This window comes from Argopecten irradians, chromosome 15 (assembly GCF_041381155.1).
Source record: "Argopecten irradians isolate NY chromosome 15, Ai_NY, whole genome shotgun sequence".
Lineage (NCBI taxonomy): Eukaryota > Metazoa > Mollusca > Bivalvia > Pectinida > Pectinidae > Argopecten > Argopecten irradians.
The window spans coordinates 15,135,202-15,151,727 of record NC_091148.1 but is presented as its reverse complement, the minus strand read 5'-3'; the positions used below and the strand labels follow the sequence as shown (position 1 = coordinate 15,151,727).

General features: G+C 38.7%; 2 protein-coding genes and 1 long non-coding RNA gene across 3 annotated transcripts in view; 1 reads left to right on the top strand and 2 right to left on the bottom strand.

Moving 5' to 3' along the window:
* The window catches only part of LOC138308428 (uncharacterized), a 70,133-nt gene that overhangs the window by 34,142 nt on the left and 19,465 nt on the right, over positions 1–16,526 (bottom strand). The gene's annotated exons all lie outside the window — the stretch shown is intronic.
* Positions 5,906–8,599, top strand: LOC138309067 (uncharacterized). The gene is made up of 3 exons (XR_011206192.1): positions 5,906–6,034; positions 6,515–6,952; positions 7,438–8,599. It is a non-coding gene; the product is annotated as an uncharacterized lncRNA (long non-coding RNA).
* On the bottom strand, positions 9,360–12,145 carry LOC138309066 (uncharacterized). The gene is made up of 2 exons (XM_069250194.1): positions 11,517–12,145; positions 9,360–11,132 (listed from the first exon to the last, which is right to left on the bottom strand). The coding sequence occupies exons 1-2, from the start codon at positions 12,089–12,091 to the stop codon at positions 11,033–11,035; spliced, it is 675 nt and encodes a 224-aa protein (XP_069106295.1). The 5' UTR covers positions 12,092–12,145; the 3' UTR covers positions 9,360–11,032.

Genomic DNA, 16,526 nt, shown 5'->3' with positions numbered 1-16,526 from the left:
ATAAATTTTGGCTCTGACCCCCGGGGGCAGGAGGGGCGGGGCCCAATAGGGAAAATAGAGGTAAATCCTTTAAATCGCTACTAGTCATAGAGTTCTACATGGTTTGTAACCAAATTTGGCAACAAACATCCTTGGGGGAAGGGGAACAGAACTCGTATAAATTTTGACTCTGGCCCCCCGAGGGCAGGACGGGTGGGGCCCAATAGGGGAAATAGAGGTAAATCCTATAAATCACTTCTTGTCCTAGAGTTTTGTTTGGATTGTGACCAAATTTGGCCATAAACATCCTTGGAAGAAGGGGAACAGAACTAGTATAAATTTTGGCTCTGACCCCCTGGGGGCGGGAGGGGTGGGGCCCAATAGGGGATTTAGAGGTTAATATTAAAATTCCTTCAGAAAAGAAACAATGAACCTGTATTCAGAACATTACTTGGCATTACAAACCAGGTGAGCGATACAGGCCCTCTGGGCCTCTTGTTATAGTGCTATATCACTGAAGCATGCCGCCGAAGACACCAAGCAACACACCCCACCCGGTCACATTATACTGACAACGGGCGAACCAGTCGTCCCACTCCCTGTATGCTGAACGCAAGCCAACTGACAAGATTAATTATTTCGTTTGTACAAACATTCATCGATGGTAGCGCCGACATTTGCAAGCTGGCTAGGCCTGTCGTATCGGTTATCAATTAATGACAACAAGCACTGTTATCATCCATAGCCACAAACTTCTAGGCGACATAGCTGTTTTTAATGCACACCCAGTGTACGTCTTTCATTCGTCATCACATTATTTTAACGAGTACTGTGCCTAGTGTGTGTAGCTTCAAATGAACCATATTTTCTTCCACTTTATTTGTTAAAAATTCTATAATAAATTTCTAATATCTTTATAATTGGCCCGAGTATCGACTACCACATTTTCTATCCAATCTGAATTTCCGACATTGTTTACATCTAAACAGTTGTGATCATTTGGTTTGGTTTGGTTCTTTAATTAACGTCCTATTAACAGCCTCACACTTTGTAATTTTTTCAATTATATTGCCATTTTTGGGAAAATTGAAGCAGTTGGAATTTTTACAATGTTATTTTTGTTAGACTAAAACTCCTCTTGGTGGACAGAGGAGGCCATACTTCTGTAGAAAGCTAAAACCCAGTAAAGTGAATGAAGAACCTGGACAGGGATAGTGCCAGTGGATGTTTTGTTTGTTTGATTAATTAACGTCGCAGAACAGGAGCATGCGGAAGTGGACTCGGAATCCGTGATGAGGAGTTTGATGAGAATACCTTAATCTCCAAACTAACATGTGTGGTCATTGAAATTGAGAAAGAAAGAGAAAATGTGTAGAAGAATTTGAAATTTATGTAATAATCAATAAACATATGAGTAAAATAACATTGAAAAACAGAGTTTGGTATTATTTTGACCATCCATTCCATGATGGAAAAGTTGTGGTCTATGGAAAATATGCTGGGTCTATGCAATTTGAAATATCCATAGACATATTGTCTATGGAGTCTATGGATTTGTTTGTTTTATTAATTAACGTCCTATTAACAGCTATGGTCATGTAAGGACGGCCTCCAATGTATGCGATGTGTTGCGTGTATGTTGTGCGAGGTGCGTGTTTTAGGAGACTGGTTTATTCATGTTGTGTCTTCTTGTATAGTGGAACTGTTGACCTTTTGTCTATGGAACTTCATGGAATACTTTCGCAGACTGTGATTATCGTGTATAGATAACCCAAATAATCATACTTAAAAATTGCAAGCCAACTGACAAGATTAATTATTTCGTTTGTACAAACATTCATCGATGGTAGCGCCGACATTTGCAAGCTGGCTAGGCCTGTCGTATCAGTTATCACTTATCAATTAATGACAACAAGCACTGTTATCATCCATAGCCACAAACTTCTAGGCGACATAGCTGTTTTAATGCACACCCAGTGTACGTCTTTCATTCGTCATCACATTATTTTAATGAGTACTGTGCCTAATGTGTGTAGCTTCAAAATGAACCATATTTTCTTCCACTTTATTTGTTAAAAATTCTATAATAAATTTCTAATATCTTTATACTTGGCCCGAGTATCGACTACCACATTTTCTATCCAATCTGAATTTACGACATTGTTTACATCTAAACAGTTGTGATCACTAATCATTCCAACAAACAGTTAATCATCATCAGTGTCAATATCAACAATATTAAGGTACCTTTATTTGCTTTAGAAAAGCACGCAACCGCAAAATGGTTTAATCCTCGCAATCTGATTAAAAAACAGATCCTTATTATCACTACGTTTGCTAAGAGGATCAGACAACATCCCTTACGGGCACGTCAATATAAATGGCCATCAAATTGGCACTGCCAGAATCTTGACTTGGGACGAAGTAGTTTGAAAACAAGAGGCCCAGAGGGCCTGTATCGCTCACCTGGTTTGTAATGCCAAGTAATGTTCTGAATACAGGTTCATTGTTTCTTTTCTGAAGGAATTTTAATATTAACCTCTAAATCCCCTATTGGGCCCCACCCCTCCCGCCCCCAGGGGGTCAGAGCCAAAATTTATTCTAGTTCTGTTCCCCTTCTTCCAAGGATGTTTATGGCCAAATTTGGTCACAATCCAAACAAAACTCTAGGACAAGAAGTGATTTATAGGATTTACCTCTCTTTCCCCTATTGGGCCCCACCCGTCCTGCCCTCGGGGGGCCAGAGTCAAAATTTATACGAGTTCTGTTCCCCTTCCCCCAAGGATGTTTGTTGCCAAATTTGGTTACAAACCATGTAGAACTCTATGACTAGTAGCGATTTAAAGGATTTACCTCTATTTTCCCTATTGGGCCCCGCCCCTCCTGCCCCCGGGGGTCAGAGCCAAAATTTATACAAGTTCTGTTCCCCTTCCCCAAAGGATGTCTGTGGCCAAATTTGGTTACATTCCATTCAGAACTCTATGACTAGTAGCGATTTAAAGGATTTACCTCTATTACCCCTATTGGGCCCCGCCCCTCCTGCCCCTGGGGGAGCAGAGCTAAAATATATACAAGTTCTGTTCCCTTCCCCAAAGGATGTTTGTGGCCAAATTTGGTTACATTCCATTCAGAACTCTATGACAAGTAGTGATTTAAAGGATTTACCTCTATTTCCCCTATTGGGCCCCGCCCCTCCTGCCCCTGGGGGATCAGAGCCAAAATTTATACAAGTTCTGTTCCCCTTCCCCCAAGGATGTTTGTGGCCAAATTTGGTTACAATTCATGTAGAGCTCTAAGACAAGTAGAGATTTAAAGGATTTACCTCTATTTCCCCTATTGGGCCCCGCCCCTCCTGCCCCAGGGGGTCAGAGCCAAAATTTATACAAGGTCTGTTCCCCCTCCCTCAAGGATGTTTGTGGCCAAATTTGGTTACATTCCATTCAAAACTTTATGACTAGTAGCGACTTTAAGGATTTACCTCTATTACCCCTATTGGGCCCCGCCCCTCCTGCCCCCGGGGATCAGAGCCAAAATTTATACAAGTTCTGTTCCCCTTCCCCCAAGGATGTTTGTGGCCAAATTTGGTTACATTCCATTCAGAACTCTATGACTAGTAGCGATTTAAAGGATTTACCTCTATTTCCCCTATTGGGCCCCGCCCCTCCTGCCCCTGGGGACCAGAGTCAAAATTTATACAAGTTCTGTTCCCCTTCCCCCAAGGATGTTTGTGGCTAATTTTGGTTACAATCCATGCAGAACTCTAGGACAAGTAGCGATTTAAAGGATTTACCTTTATTACCCCTATTGGGCCCCGCCCCTCCTGCCCCGGGGGGGGGGGGACAGAGCCAAAATTTATACAAGTTCTATTTCCCCTCCCCCAAGGATGTTTGTGGCCAAATTTGGTTACAATCCATGCAGAACTCTATGACTAGTAGCGATTTAAAGGAAATGTTGACGGACGGACGGACGGACGGACGGACGACGGACGACGCCGCGCCATGACATAAGCTCACCGGCCCTTCGGGCCAGGTGAGCTAAAAATGTCCGAATTATTTTCGTGCACGTGGTCATCTCGCCCAAATTGCACAACAAAGCAAAATATTTATGTATACTGGGACGAAATGGCGTTATCAATTGACGTTGCATTAGCTTCCCAAAAAGCTTAGTTGGCTACGCTGAGGCTTAACAAATTCGTAGAAAAGATATTATATATAATAGTCCAGCGGAATCGTGAAAAAATTTTTGCACATTTTGATAAAAGCATGAAACTTGGCACACATATACTTAAGCATATAGGAAATAAAATAAGGACCCCGCCCACCTCAGTTTTTTTCTAAATATAGAAATAGCGGCCATTTTCCAAGATGGCCGCCAATTTATAAGAAAAATCACTATATCTCCTTTATATGACTATTTTTTGTTGGACTTTTACATATTTTCTGGTATTTTTACTGAAGTGTTTCAGCAATTTGAATTAGATTATAAATTGATGCTTTTAATCCCAATAAGTTGACTTATGGCAATATAAAAGACATTTTCCAAGATAGTCGCCAATTTATAAGGAATAAGGAAACATCATTATATCTTATGTAATTGAGAATATGTGTGTTGTGCCTTGACACATTTGGTATTAAATTTACTAATGGACATACGCATTTATTTAAGTACAATGCAGTCTCTAATTGACATTTTCCAAGATGGCCACTAGTTTATAAAAAAATCTGAAACTGTTATGTATATATCTATTAAAGGTTAATATCCTTCATATACATGTATATATATACTAAAGGTTAATATCCAATCCAACAGGAATAGATAGTTGCAAAACTTCGGAAGTGAGATTTCCATGAAAGATATGAATGATAAATTTGTTCAATATATTTCAATCGTTTAACTAGCCTCCCGAGGATGGGGGGGGGGGTGTAGTTATCTGTATTATTAAGTGTTGTGATGGGTAGGAACAATCATTTTAAGGAAGAAAATGCCGAATTTTGATAACTTCAAGATGTCCAATGGGTCGAAATACTAAGTTAAGGTTTTGTTGCATATTGTGAAATGCTATACATGCATTATCTGAGCAATGATATGGATTTAAACACAAATATTGGATTATAAGTATTGTTTTCGGTATGGGCAAATATTTAAAGGTAAAATGTAGAATTTCGAGAATTTCAAGATGCTCATGGGGCCAATCTGTACTTTACTTTTCCTCACCAACTGACATTGATTTCTGCATTGGTATATGGTCTTAGGATTACATTATATGGTTTTCTGGATATAAGCAATCATTTTAGGGATAAAACATATTATTTTTAGAATTTCAACTTCTTCTCTGAAACTAAGCATGAGATAGCACCCGTAATGTAATGGTAGCTTCCTTATAGGGTGGGGATTCCAAATTGTACAAATGAAGGGGCCTGAAGGGCGGGGTCAAAAGCGCTCAATGTGGCTTTTTCTTTGAAACTAAGCATGGAGTAGCAATCATGATGCAATGGTAGCATCCTTATAGGATGGGGATTCAAAAGTGTACAAGTGATGGAACTGACCCATCCGGGGGCTAAGGGGCGTTGTCAAAAGGGATCAATTTGGCTGAAACGACTTCTTCTCTGCAACCAAGCATGGAAGAGCACTCATAATGCAATGGTAGCATCCTTATATGGTGGGGATTTGAAATTGTACAAATGATAGGGCTAACACCCCGGGGCCTTAGACGCGGGACCAAAATGGTCAATTAGGCTACTATTTTCATATAAATTACTTCCCCTCTGAATCTATGTATTGGATAGCATATTTGTATGGTATCTATATCATCATTAAATGGTTATTATTCAAAACTGAACAAATTTTGTAGTCAATTTCGTTAATTTTCTAATAGTCCCGTTTCACAATGCCCGAAGCACAGAAGTAATCAGAGTTGTCGTTCCTGATTTGAAATCAAAACGAGGCTATCAATTCCGGGTCAGGATTGTTGACATCGACTACGATGACAGCAGGTTAAGTTGCAAGTGACAGTTGTCGATAATATCTATGTTTGCGTGTGTTCAGGAATTAAACGGTATGTATCAAATCTTTATATTTCTATTGTATCTTTGTTCTTTCATTCGAACCGACTATATTGAGTCATTCAGATCAAATAGAGTAATTTTGTTAGACCGATTGACCTAGATATAACGTATGCTGTACTGAACAGTCGGCGTGAACGTATGTTTGTGTAACTAACTAGTCTTTGTAAGGTACGAAATTTGAATAAGCAAGCTAGTATGCTCATAAATACTGTAAGTCTAAACGACCTGTACAAAATATGTAGGCCTAGTACATGTACTGTAACATGTCACATGACCAGTCAGTTAAGAAATTCTACTTTCACTTTCATTGTTTATGTCATATCGCTCGTTCGTCCAAAAGATACAATTATCAAGTGAGAGATTGACATATGAGAATAACTTGCAATATAGGTATTATGATAATTTACAATTAACTTTACTCTTTTGTAGTATTTCTTACTAATATAGATCTATGTCCTTTATTTATACAGATATCCATGGATACTAACAGGTCTTCATCAAAGAAGTCAAAGGCCTGGCAAGGGCGTGGTGCAATGTGCTGTGTGTATGGATGTTCAAGCAGAACATATACAAAAGAAAACCAACTTTCACAACATCATTTCTTTCGCATTCCTTCCCGTGTCCTCAAATCCACATCACTTCGAAATCGGTGGTGTTGTTTGATTAAAAGACAAGATGGTCGAGATGGGTTCAACCTAAAGCCAACCACAGTTATATGTGATAAACATTTCACGACACAGGACATCAGTATATCTCTTGTATCAAAGAAGTGGAAACTAAAAGATTAATCTGAACCATCAATATTTAGTTGGAAAGAAGAAACGACAGCCAGAAAACCACCAAAGCATAGGTGTAAATTATCTTTGCAAGAAAGTATACATGAAGTTGAAGATGAAAGTCATACAGAGGTAAATAGAAGTTTAAAAAAATGAATACAATGTAAAATTAAATCAATATATTATATGAAGTAGTTACATTTTTATAAATTAAACTAATCTAATGTATTGAATCTTGCTGATCATCATGTTTATAATGAAGTTTAGGGGCTGCGGTGACCAAGTGGTTAAGATGTCTCGACATATTACCACAAGCCCTTCCCCTCTAGGTTCCGAGTTCGAAACCCATGTGGGCATTTGCCTGGTACTGACCGCTGGTCGGTGGTTTTTCTCAGTGTACTTCGACTTTCCTCCACTAACATAAATAGCACATCCTTACATGATCCTAACTGTTAATATGATTATAAATAAACCAAACCAAATAATGAAGTTTAAGAATGAAGAGACAATCTTGATTATATCTGCATTTTTTAGTTTAATTTAGCAATCAATATCATGATTATCTCCTGGTCTACATATTCATATGCTAAGGATAGTTTTTACTTTATATTTTACAGGTACTCCAATGTAAAAGTTTTACATCAGCTGCCTGTCAAACAGAAGCAAATTATTGTTCCGAGGACAAATCTTGCCAGACCACCCAAGAGGATTTTCCAAATTCAGTTACTGATCATCATTATTTTGAACAACCAGAGTCCAATTTATTATCTGAGATTTCTAAATTAAATCAACAAATGTTTCATTTGAAAGAGTGTATAGCAGAGCTAGAAAATGAAATTGAAGCAAACAAATTTTCATATGAAAAAATACAGGATGAAAAGAATGCAGTGCAATTTTACACAGGTTTTCCTAATGCAAAAGTCTTCAACTCTTTTTATGAATACATATCCAATAAAACAGAAAAACTCAATTACTGGAGAGGTCGAAATGAATTTGATGAATCTATTCCCAATTATCAGGAGAACAAAAGAAAACCAGGAAAAAAACGTGCATTAACTGCAAAGGAGGAATTATTTATTGTTTTAGTACGTTTGAAAGTGGGTTTGTTTGTAAGAGATTTGTCCGACAGGTTTCATATTTCTCAAGGACACATGTCAAAAATATTCACAACATGGATCAACTTTTTGCTGTACGAACTTCATGAGTTGTTTCCCTTCCCAACCCAACAACTTACAAGACAAAATATGCCACCAGAATTCAAGGATTATGAAACAACAAGATTGATTATAGACTGCACAGAAATATATGTTGAAGTTCCGTCATCTATGGTTGTCCAGTCTCAAACATGGTCATCATTCAAGCATCATAATACTTTCAAGGTTTTGATAGGTGTAAATCCAAATGGATGTTGTACATTGTGTCTGATCTTTGGGGAGGACGAGTTAGTGATAAGGAAATAACAATGAAGTCTGGTGTGCTTGATCTTCTACAGCAGGGTGACAATCTCATGGCAGATCGAGGATTTGATATAGAAAACATTCTTCCTGCTGGTGTTTCTTTGAACATACCACCTTTTCTTGGGGGACGGAGTCAGTTTACTGCTGAAGAAGTGGACAAAACTATGAAAATAGCATCTCTGAGAATTCACGTAGAAAGGGAAATAGGAAGGATTAAAAACTATCATTTGTTAGATGGTGTATTACCACTCAGTTTAGCTCATGTTGCCGGACAAATTGTAAAAGTATGTGCACTTTTGACCAATTTTTTACCCCCTTTGCTTCCACCCACCACCACGCATGAGAGTGACAAAAAATTGATACATGTATATACATAGCTAGCTATATATACGTATATAGGTGTAAGACCAAGTTCAGCCACACAGCTACAACACATACTATTATGTTTATCTATGGATCCAGAATTTTCTTATAATTTTTATTAAAATATATAATTGATCATACTGTAATTGTATATATTAAAGAGCAACTCATCATTTGAACAATAACTGCTTTTTAATTGTGTATACACTATGTGTCTATAATTATCAGAAAAATATGTATGCATATAAAGTAATTTATTTTTCTTTTGGTGCATACATGATCAGTTTTCATTCCATATAAGTCTTTGATTTTTGTCGTGACACAATTTTAAAAAATATTTTCATATAAGTAAAATATAAGCTCAATAATACACTGTGTATGAAGCTGGCAATAGTCAAATTCCATAAGTAGATTTTAGCATTTAATTTGCATGATAAAACTAGTACATGAACACATTTTGGGATAAAAGTCTTGAAATTACATTAAAGTCATTGAAGATATTTTGTGTGTTTGTGATTAGTATGTGTTATTGACTATGGTAAATACAAACACTTGTCATCTGCCTATAAGCTAATGGACTACAGTGGTTAAAGTACCTGACAGTAAAATGACCTGACATTCTTATAGTGAAGCCTGGTAAAACAGGTCCTTGTCTAATTAGGATCCCTGTCTATTACAGCTAGATTGTATGGAATTTTCGTTCACAACTATATTTTATAAAAAATGTAATTAAAACCTGAATAATCTGGAAACATGCATAAACTAGCGAACTATACCGATATCAATGAAATCTGGTTTAGACAAGTTCTACTGTATTCTGACTATTCTCTGTAGCTTTCTGCATCTAAGCAGCGAGTTTAAAATCTAGTTGCCTGGTATTTACCACTGCATGTTGCATTTAAACTAAGTAACATACATGGTGTTCACATTAGAATTAAGCGAGTCGGTCAAATATAACAGGACAATAGAATTTGAATACACTATTGCATGTCTGTATTAACATACGATTAAAAGATTTGGGGCTGCACATGAAGTCAGAGCAGCTAGTATGCATGGTTAGTTTCGATACAGATTTTATACATATTGTATAGGACTCTTATATATGCATTTGTATATATATATATGTGGTAACTAGGTAAAGTACTAAAGTTAATATCACACTGACATATATGATAAGAATATATTGTAGCACAGAGTGGGCACAGGTCTATATAATGCCATTGAACTTATAATTACTTAAGCTACTTTTGCATACTTCGTTTAATCCGTCTTGTGAGTAGTTCGGGAACAAACTCTTTTGTGTAGAAATGAAGAATTTTAGGCATGAGGAGAGAATGCCAAAGATCATGGTCAAATTTCAAACGTTCAATGAATATTTCATTCCCCAGCCACACTACAAAGTCGGTCCATTCCAAGCCAGAAATAAACATCTGACCTTGTACTTGATAAAAGTAATCATGAGATATTTTCAAATTAATTTTTTCCATTTTCATTTTTTAGATAAAATCCTTTCTGTTCACATGCTTTTTCTATGGTCATGCCTGCCTTAGACATGGGGCATTTAACCTCCAACCCACCAAACTCATGGCTCACTGCATCATATACCTTTCCATCTTGGCTAGCTCCAAGTCCAGGTATTTCACCATGCAGTATAATGCCACTCTTTTGCACAGTGACAGGCCTATCATTTGCCTCCATTTTCGCAACATAGGATTTTATAGCATTGTCTTCATTTTCACGGCCATACTTTATTGCAGGTAAGTTGGATATGTCATTATACAAAATAGCACGTACAACACTATCTGGGTTCTTAGAACATTTAGCTGCTTTTCCAAAGTTGGAAGATGTCAAAACAAAGTCGTGCAAAGTACACCAAATATCTGACTGATATTGGTTTCTTGTTTCCAACTCTATAGTAGAAATCATATCTTTATGTAATTGAAGATAACACACATCACTTTCCATATATGAATTGACAACACTTCCCATGCTGTTAGCTTCATTTTCAACCATAGTATCAAGCAATCTCCTTTTCAAAGCAAGGTATTCCATTATATTTTTTCTGTTTTCACTAGCATTATAGAGTGGAACAGAGTAATTCTCTGTATACACATCAACAAATTCTGACACAGGAATATTTTCCTCATTTTCAAGATTAGATTGTGAATCAACTGGGTTAGAATGAAAAAGGAAGAGACCTGAATGTGGGAAATCTTGTTCCAAATTTTCATATAACGTAGAGAATGCCTGCATATCACGAGTTCTGTCCTTGGGTGCACGTGGGTCGTAGGCAGACACTGGTGATACATGATGATCATTTTCATTGGCATTACCATGCCTGTGTTTGTGAATGGTCATATCTTTGAGGGCACTAGCTGGTAGATTAAGTTTTCTAGGCACAACCCACTGGTTTAGCTTTGAAGTACAAATCTTCAATGTAAAAAAGAAGACCGCCAGCATGGTTGCACTTTCCTTCTGCACCGATACCAATCCTTTTAAAATAAAAGCAAAGATACACGTAATATTTGTGACAGGAGCGAGACGGGCCCAGTTTGTACACAGCGACAAACTACACCCGGCTCTCTACCTGTGTGGGTTTCAAATAGGTTCGATGAGTTTATGCTTGACTTTTGTCGTTGAATGAAAACGCTAGACACAGACTTGCAACAAGTAAATATTTATTGATAAGAACACATTTAACGATATACTAGACAGTATATACATATACATATCTACAGTATATACTTGCCATACTAACCATGCAAGTACATGTACAGTACTTGCAGACTTTAATTATGAAGTGTTATAATTTGGACATTAATGATACATAATCACATGCACATACTATTGTACAGCTACAATATTAATGTACCTACCCTACTGGACAATCACAAGCAGCATACTTCACATCTCCATTAGCATTGAAAACAGTTATAACACTGTATCGCAACTTCCGCATAGATGCTACAACTTTAGCTCTGACAAAGACCATGCCATCGGTTCTGTGTGCAACCTTCACGTCATTAACATGTCCCTCTTTGAAAAACCCATATGCCCTCTCCTTCTTATACGCCGTTCCTTTCATAGTAGTGTTACCATATTTCTTAGTCTGAACAACCAGATATTCATATATTTGATGAAAGTTTGTGTTTGACAATGTTCTTAAGTCATTCCTCCATTCAACGTCGCCAGCATACACCATTAAATCGGCAAAAGTACTACCAATAACATCGCCTTGGACACTGACAGTTCCAGACGAGTTTCCCTTTGGCTTTACTTCGCAGGCTGATTTTGAGGTAAATAGAGCGAAAGATCTGGACACCAACGATGATTTGTTACCTTCAATACTAGCGTTTTCATTTTTCAGCCAAGATCTTAGTTGTTTCACAGTCAAAGCCTTAAAATCTGACAGAGAATGAGGAGACGTATCTATCTCCATGGGCGCAGCCATCTTTGTTGACAAAACCCGGAATGTATAGCCTCGTTTTGGATTTGATATTTTTTCCGCGGGAAAACAAGACGGTAATGTGAAACTCGACTATTGTAAGTGTCTTTGTGATAATTACTAAAAAAAAACAAGAGGCCCAGAGGGCCTGTATCGCTCACCTGGTTTGTAATGCCAAGTAATGTTCTGAATACAGGTTCATTGTTTCTTTTCTGAAGGAATGTTAATATTAACCTCTAAGTCCCCTATTGGGCCCCACCCCTCCTGCCCCCAGGGGGTCAGAGCCAAAGTTCTGTTCTCCTTCCCCAAGGATGTTTATGGCCAAATTTGGTCACAATCCAGGAAAAACTCTGGACAAGTAGCGATTTATAGGATTTACCTCTATTTCCCCTATTGGGCCACACCCGTCCTGCCCCCGGGGGGCCAGAGCCAAAATTTATACAAGTTCTGTTCCCCTTCCCCCAAGGATGTTTGTGGCCAAATTTGGTCACATTCCATGCAGAAATCTATGACTAGTAGCGATTTAAAGGATTTACCTCTATTTCCACTATTGGGTGCCCACCTCTCCTGCCCCCAGGGTGTCAGAGCAAAAATTTATACAAGTTCTGTTCCCCTTCCAACCAGGGTGTTTGTGGCCAAATTTGGTTACAATACGTGCAGATCTCTATGACAAGTAGCGATTTAAAGGATTTACCTCTATTTCCCCTATTGGGCCCCGCCCCTCCTGCCCCCAGGGGGTCAGAGCCAAAATTTATACAAGTTCTGTTCCCCTTCCCCAAAGGATGTTTGTGGCCAAATTTAGTTACAATCCATGCAGAACTCTAGGACAAGTAGCGATTAATAGAATTTACCTCTATTTTCCCTATTGGGCCCCGCCCCTCCTGCCCCCGGGGGGTCAGATCCAAAATTTATACAAGTTCTGTTTCACTTCCAAAAAGGATGATTGTGGCCAAATTTGGTTACAATTCATGTAGAACTCTATGACTAGTAGGGATTTATAGGATTTACCTCTATTTCCCCTATTGGGCCCGTCCCTCCTGCCCCTGGGGGATCAGAGCCAAAATTTATACAAGTTCTGTTTCCCTTCCCCCAAGGATGTTTGTGGCTAATTTTTGTTACAATCCATGCAGAACTCTAGGACAAGTAGCGATTTAAAGAATTTACCTCTATTTCCCCTATTGGGCCCCGCCCCTCCTGCCCCGGTGGGGTCAGAGCCAAAATTTATACAAGTTATGTTCCGCTTCCAAAAAGGATGTTTGTGGCCAAATTTGGTTACAATTCATGTAGAACTCTATGACTGGTAGCGATTTAAAGGATTTACCTCTATTTCCCCTATTGGGCCCCGCCCCTCCTGCCCCCGGGGGGTCAGAGCCAAAATTTATACAAGTTCTGATCCCCTTCCCCCAAGGATGTTTGTGGCCCAAATTTGGTAACATTCCATTCAGAAGTCTATGACTAGTAGCGATTTAAAGGATTTACCTCTATTTCCCCTATTGGGCCCCCGCCCCTCCTGCCCCCGGGGGACCAGAGCCAAAATTTATACAAGTTCTGATCCCCTTCCCCCAAGGATGTTTGTGGCCAAATTTGGTAACATTCCATTCAGAACTCTATGACTAGTAGCGATTTAAAGGATTTACCTCTATTTCCCCTATTGGGCCCCGCCCCTCCTGCCCCCGGGGGGTCAGAGGCAAAATTTATACAAGTTCTGTTCCCCCTCCCCCAAGGATGTTTGTGGCCAAATTTGGTTACATTCCATGCAGAACTCTAGGACAAGTAGCGATTTAAAGGATTTACCTCTATTTCCCCTATTGGGCCCCGCCCCTCCTGCCCCCGGGGGTTAGATCCAAAATTTATACAAGTTCTGTTCCCCCTCCCCCAAGGATGCTTGTGGTCAAATTTGGTTACAATCCATGCAGAACTCTATGACTAGTAGCGATTTAAAGGAAATGTTGACGGACGGACGGACGACGGACGACGGACGACGGACGGCCGCGCCATGACATAAGCTCCAGGTGAGCTAACCAGGTGAGCAATACAGGCCCTCTGGACCTCTTGTCATGTTGTTTCTTCTTGTATAGTGGAATTATTGCCCTTTTTATAACCAGTCGTCCCACTCCCTTAATGCTGAGTGCTAAGCAGGAGTAGAAACTACCACTTTTACAGACTTTGATGTGTCTCGGCTAGGGGACAGAACCCATAGCCTACCTCATAGGGGCGAGCGCTCAACAGAAGGCCAAAAGTTGGGCGGTGCCAAGGGAGGCATTAGGAAATTATAAAGAAGAGAAAAGATAAGATCCTAAATTTAGTCGCCTTTTAAGATCATGCAATAGGGGCAGCAGGTACAATTCTAACACCCTACCTGTAGGGCTAAATACTTAACAAATTTGTAAAATACTGGAATAAACATGAAGGGCAGTAAGATTCTGAAGTGTACCAAGTGGATAATATGTTATAGTATATAGAAAATACACATATATAGGTATGTTATGGTATATGACAACAATACAATCTGTTATAAGGATGATACAGGTATTTGGCAAATAAAATGAACACAAGTTGCTGTTAGTTGGCAATTTATATAAAGAAAACTAGAATACTTACATATACATTGATGCTTGTCATGCTGATGCATTATGCAATTTCATTGTATATCAACTATATATTTTGCGGGGTTGCTGTTTATTTGCAGCAGACAAATTTTCACAATTACTACAAATTTATAACAAATTATTTATGAAATACTAAGCAATAGTCCTGATGTTACATGCCTAGCTGTGGTTAATAAATCAAGTACTTATGCATGTTATACACAAAACGACTTGTGTGGATTCCATATACATGATTGTTTTTATACACATTGATACATCGTGGTATTTGCTTCAATATATTGATACTTCAGATGTATATCAATGACAGCAGTGAAATAAATGATTTTGGCAATGGCGCTTTCTAATGGGAAGAAACTTGCGTGAAATTTTGAGGTGTCATATGTAGTTACATTGATGGCTGCTGAGGAGTCCGTATTTATCAGAGCAGGCACTTTGCCCTCATCGTCAAAGGTCGAGGTGACTGTATCGTCAAAGGTCGAGGTTACTGTATCGTCAAAGGTCGAGGTGACTGTAAAGTGTTTAAGCTGGATCACATCTCCTCTGGAGAATTGTTGTTCAGCCGGCTTTCTCCAAAGGCATACAGATACTAATCCGTCTTTGTCGGCAACTTTTATCTTTTTGAAAGAAATGTCTTCACCAGTAGCACGTACTCTTTTCTTGTCAACAGGGGAAGTCTGTAAACCACAAAATAATTCTTCTACATAAGGTTGTGTACCTGCTGCCCCTATTGCATGATCGTAAAAGGCGACTACATTTAGGATTTTATCTTTTCTCTTCTTCCTAACTGACTTTATCTTTCCTAATGCCTCCCTTGGCACCGCCTTACTTTTGGCCTTGAGTTGAGCGTTCGCCCCTGTGAGGAAGGCTCTGGGATCTGTCCCCTGGCCGAGACACACCAAAGTCTATAAAAGTGGTAGTTTCTGCTCCTGCTTAGCGTTCAGCATACAGTGAGTGGAACGACTGGTTCGCCCGTTGTCAGTATAATGTGACCGGGTGGGGTGTGTTGCTTGGTGTCTTCGGCGGCATGCTTCAGTGATATAGCACTATAAAAAGGGCAACAGTTCCACTATACAAGAAGATACAACACGAACATACCGCAGTCTCCCAGTACACTCACCTCGCACAACATACACGCAACACACCGCATACATGGGAGGCCGTCCTTACATGACCATAGCTGTTAATAGGACGTTAATAAATCAAACAAACAAACAAACAAAAGGTAACAAATAAAACAAGAGGCTCATGGAGCCTTAACGGTCATCTGACTATTGGCACAATACAACATAGTCATTAAAGATGCTTCACCGCTGACAAATTGTATTTTTCCACACCCTAAAACAGGAGCAGATGATTTAGTATTTTTACTCAGTTACAAATGTTACTTACTTTACACCATTACCAACATTGAAAAGTTTGAGCTTCTTATTTTAATTCAAATTAAAAGTATGAAAAATAATTTATTGCATCCCGAAAAAAATCCGTGGCACTATATCCTATATGAAATGAAGTACTGATTGCACATGCACCAAAGGCAAAATAAATTATTTCATATTATTTTTTGTGTTAATTAGACATATATATACATAATTAAACACCAATTATTATTCAAATGATGAATATCATTTATGCTCTGTCAGCGGTGGAGCATCTGTAAAAGATTTTAGCCACTTTGACCCCTGTAATTTTGAATGAAGATCAAGGTCATTTAAAAAAAATATGGTAGCCCTTCATCCCAGCATGTCACAGGCCAATCTCAGGTCTCTAGGCCTCTTAGTTGTTCACAAAAAAATTGTTTCAAGATTTTAGCGTATATGACCCCTGTGACCTTA

Excerpts from the sequence above, each read along its gene's own strand:
- LOC138309066 (XM_069250194.1), bottom strand. The coding sequence starts at position 12,091 with ATGGCTGCGCCCATGGAGATAGATACGTCTCCTCATTCTCTGTCAGAT. Across the intron at positions 11,133-11,516 it reads GCTTGTGATTGTCCAGTAGG|GATTGGTATCGGTGCAGAAG; the intron begins GTAGGTACATTA and ends TTATTTTAAAAG.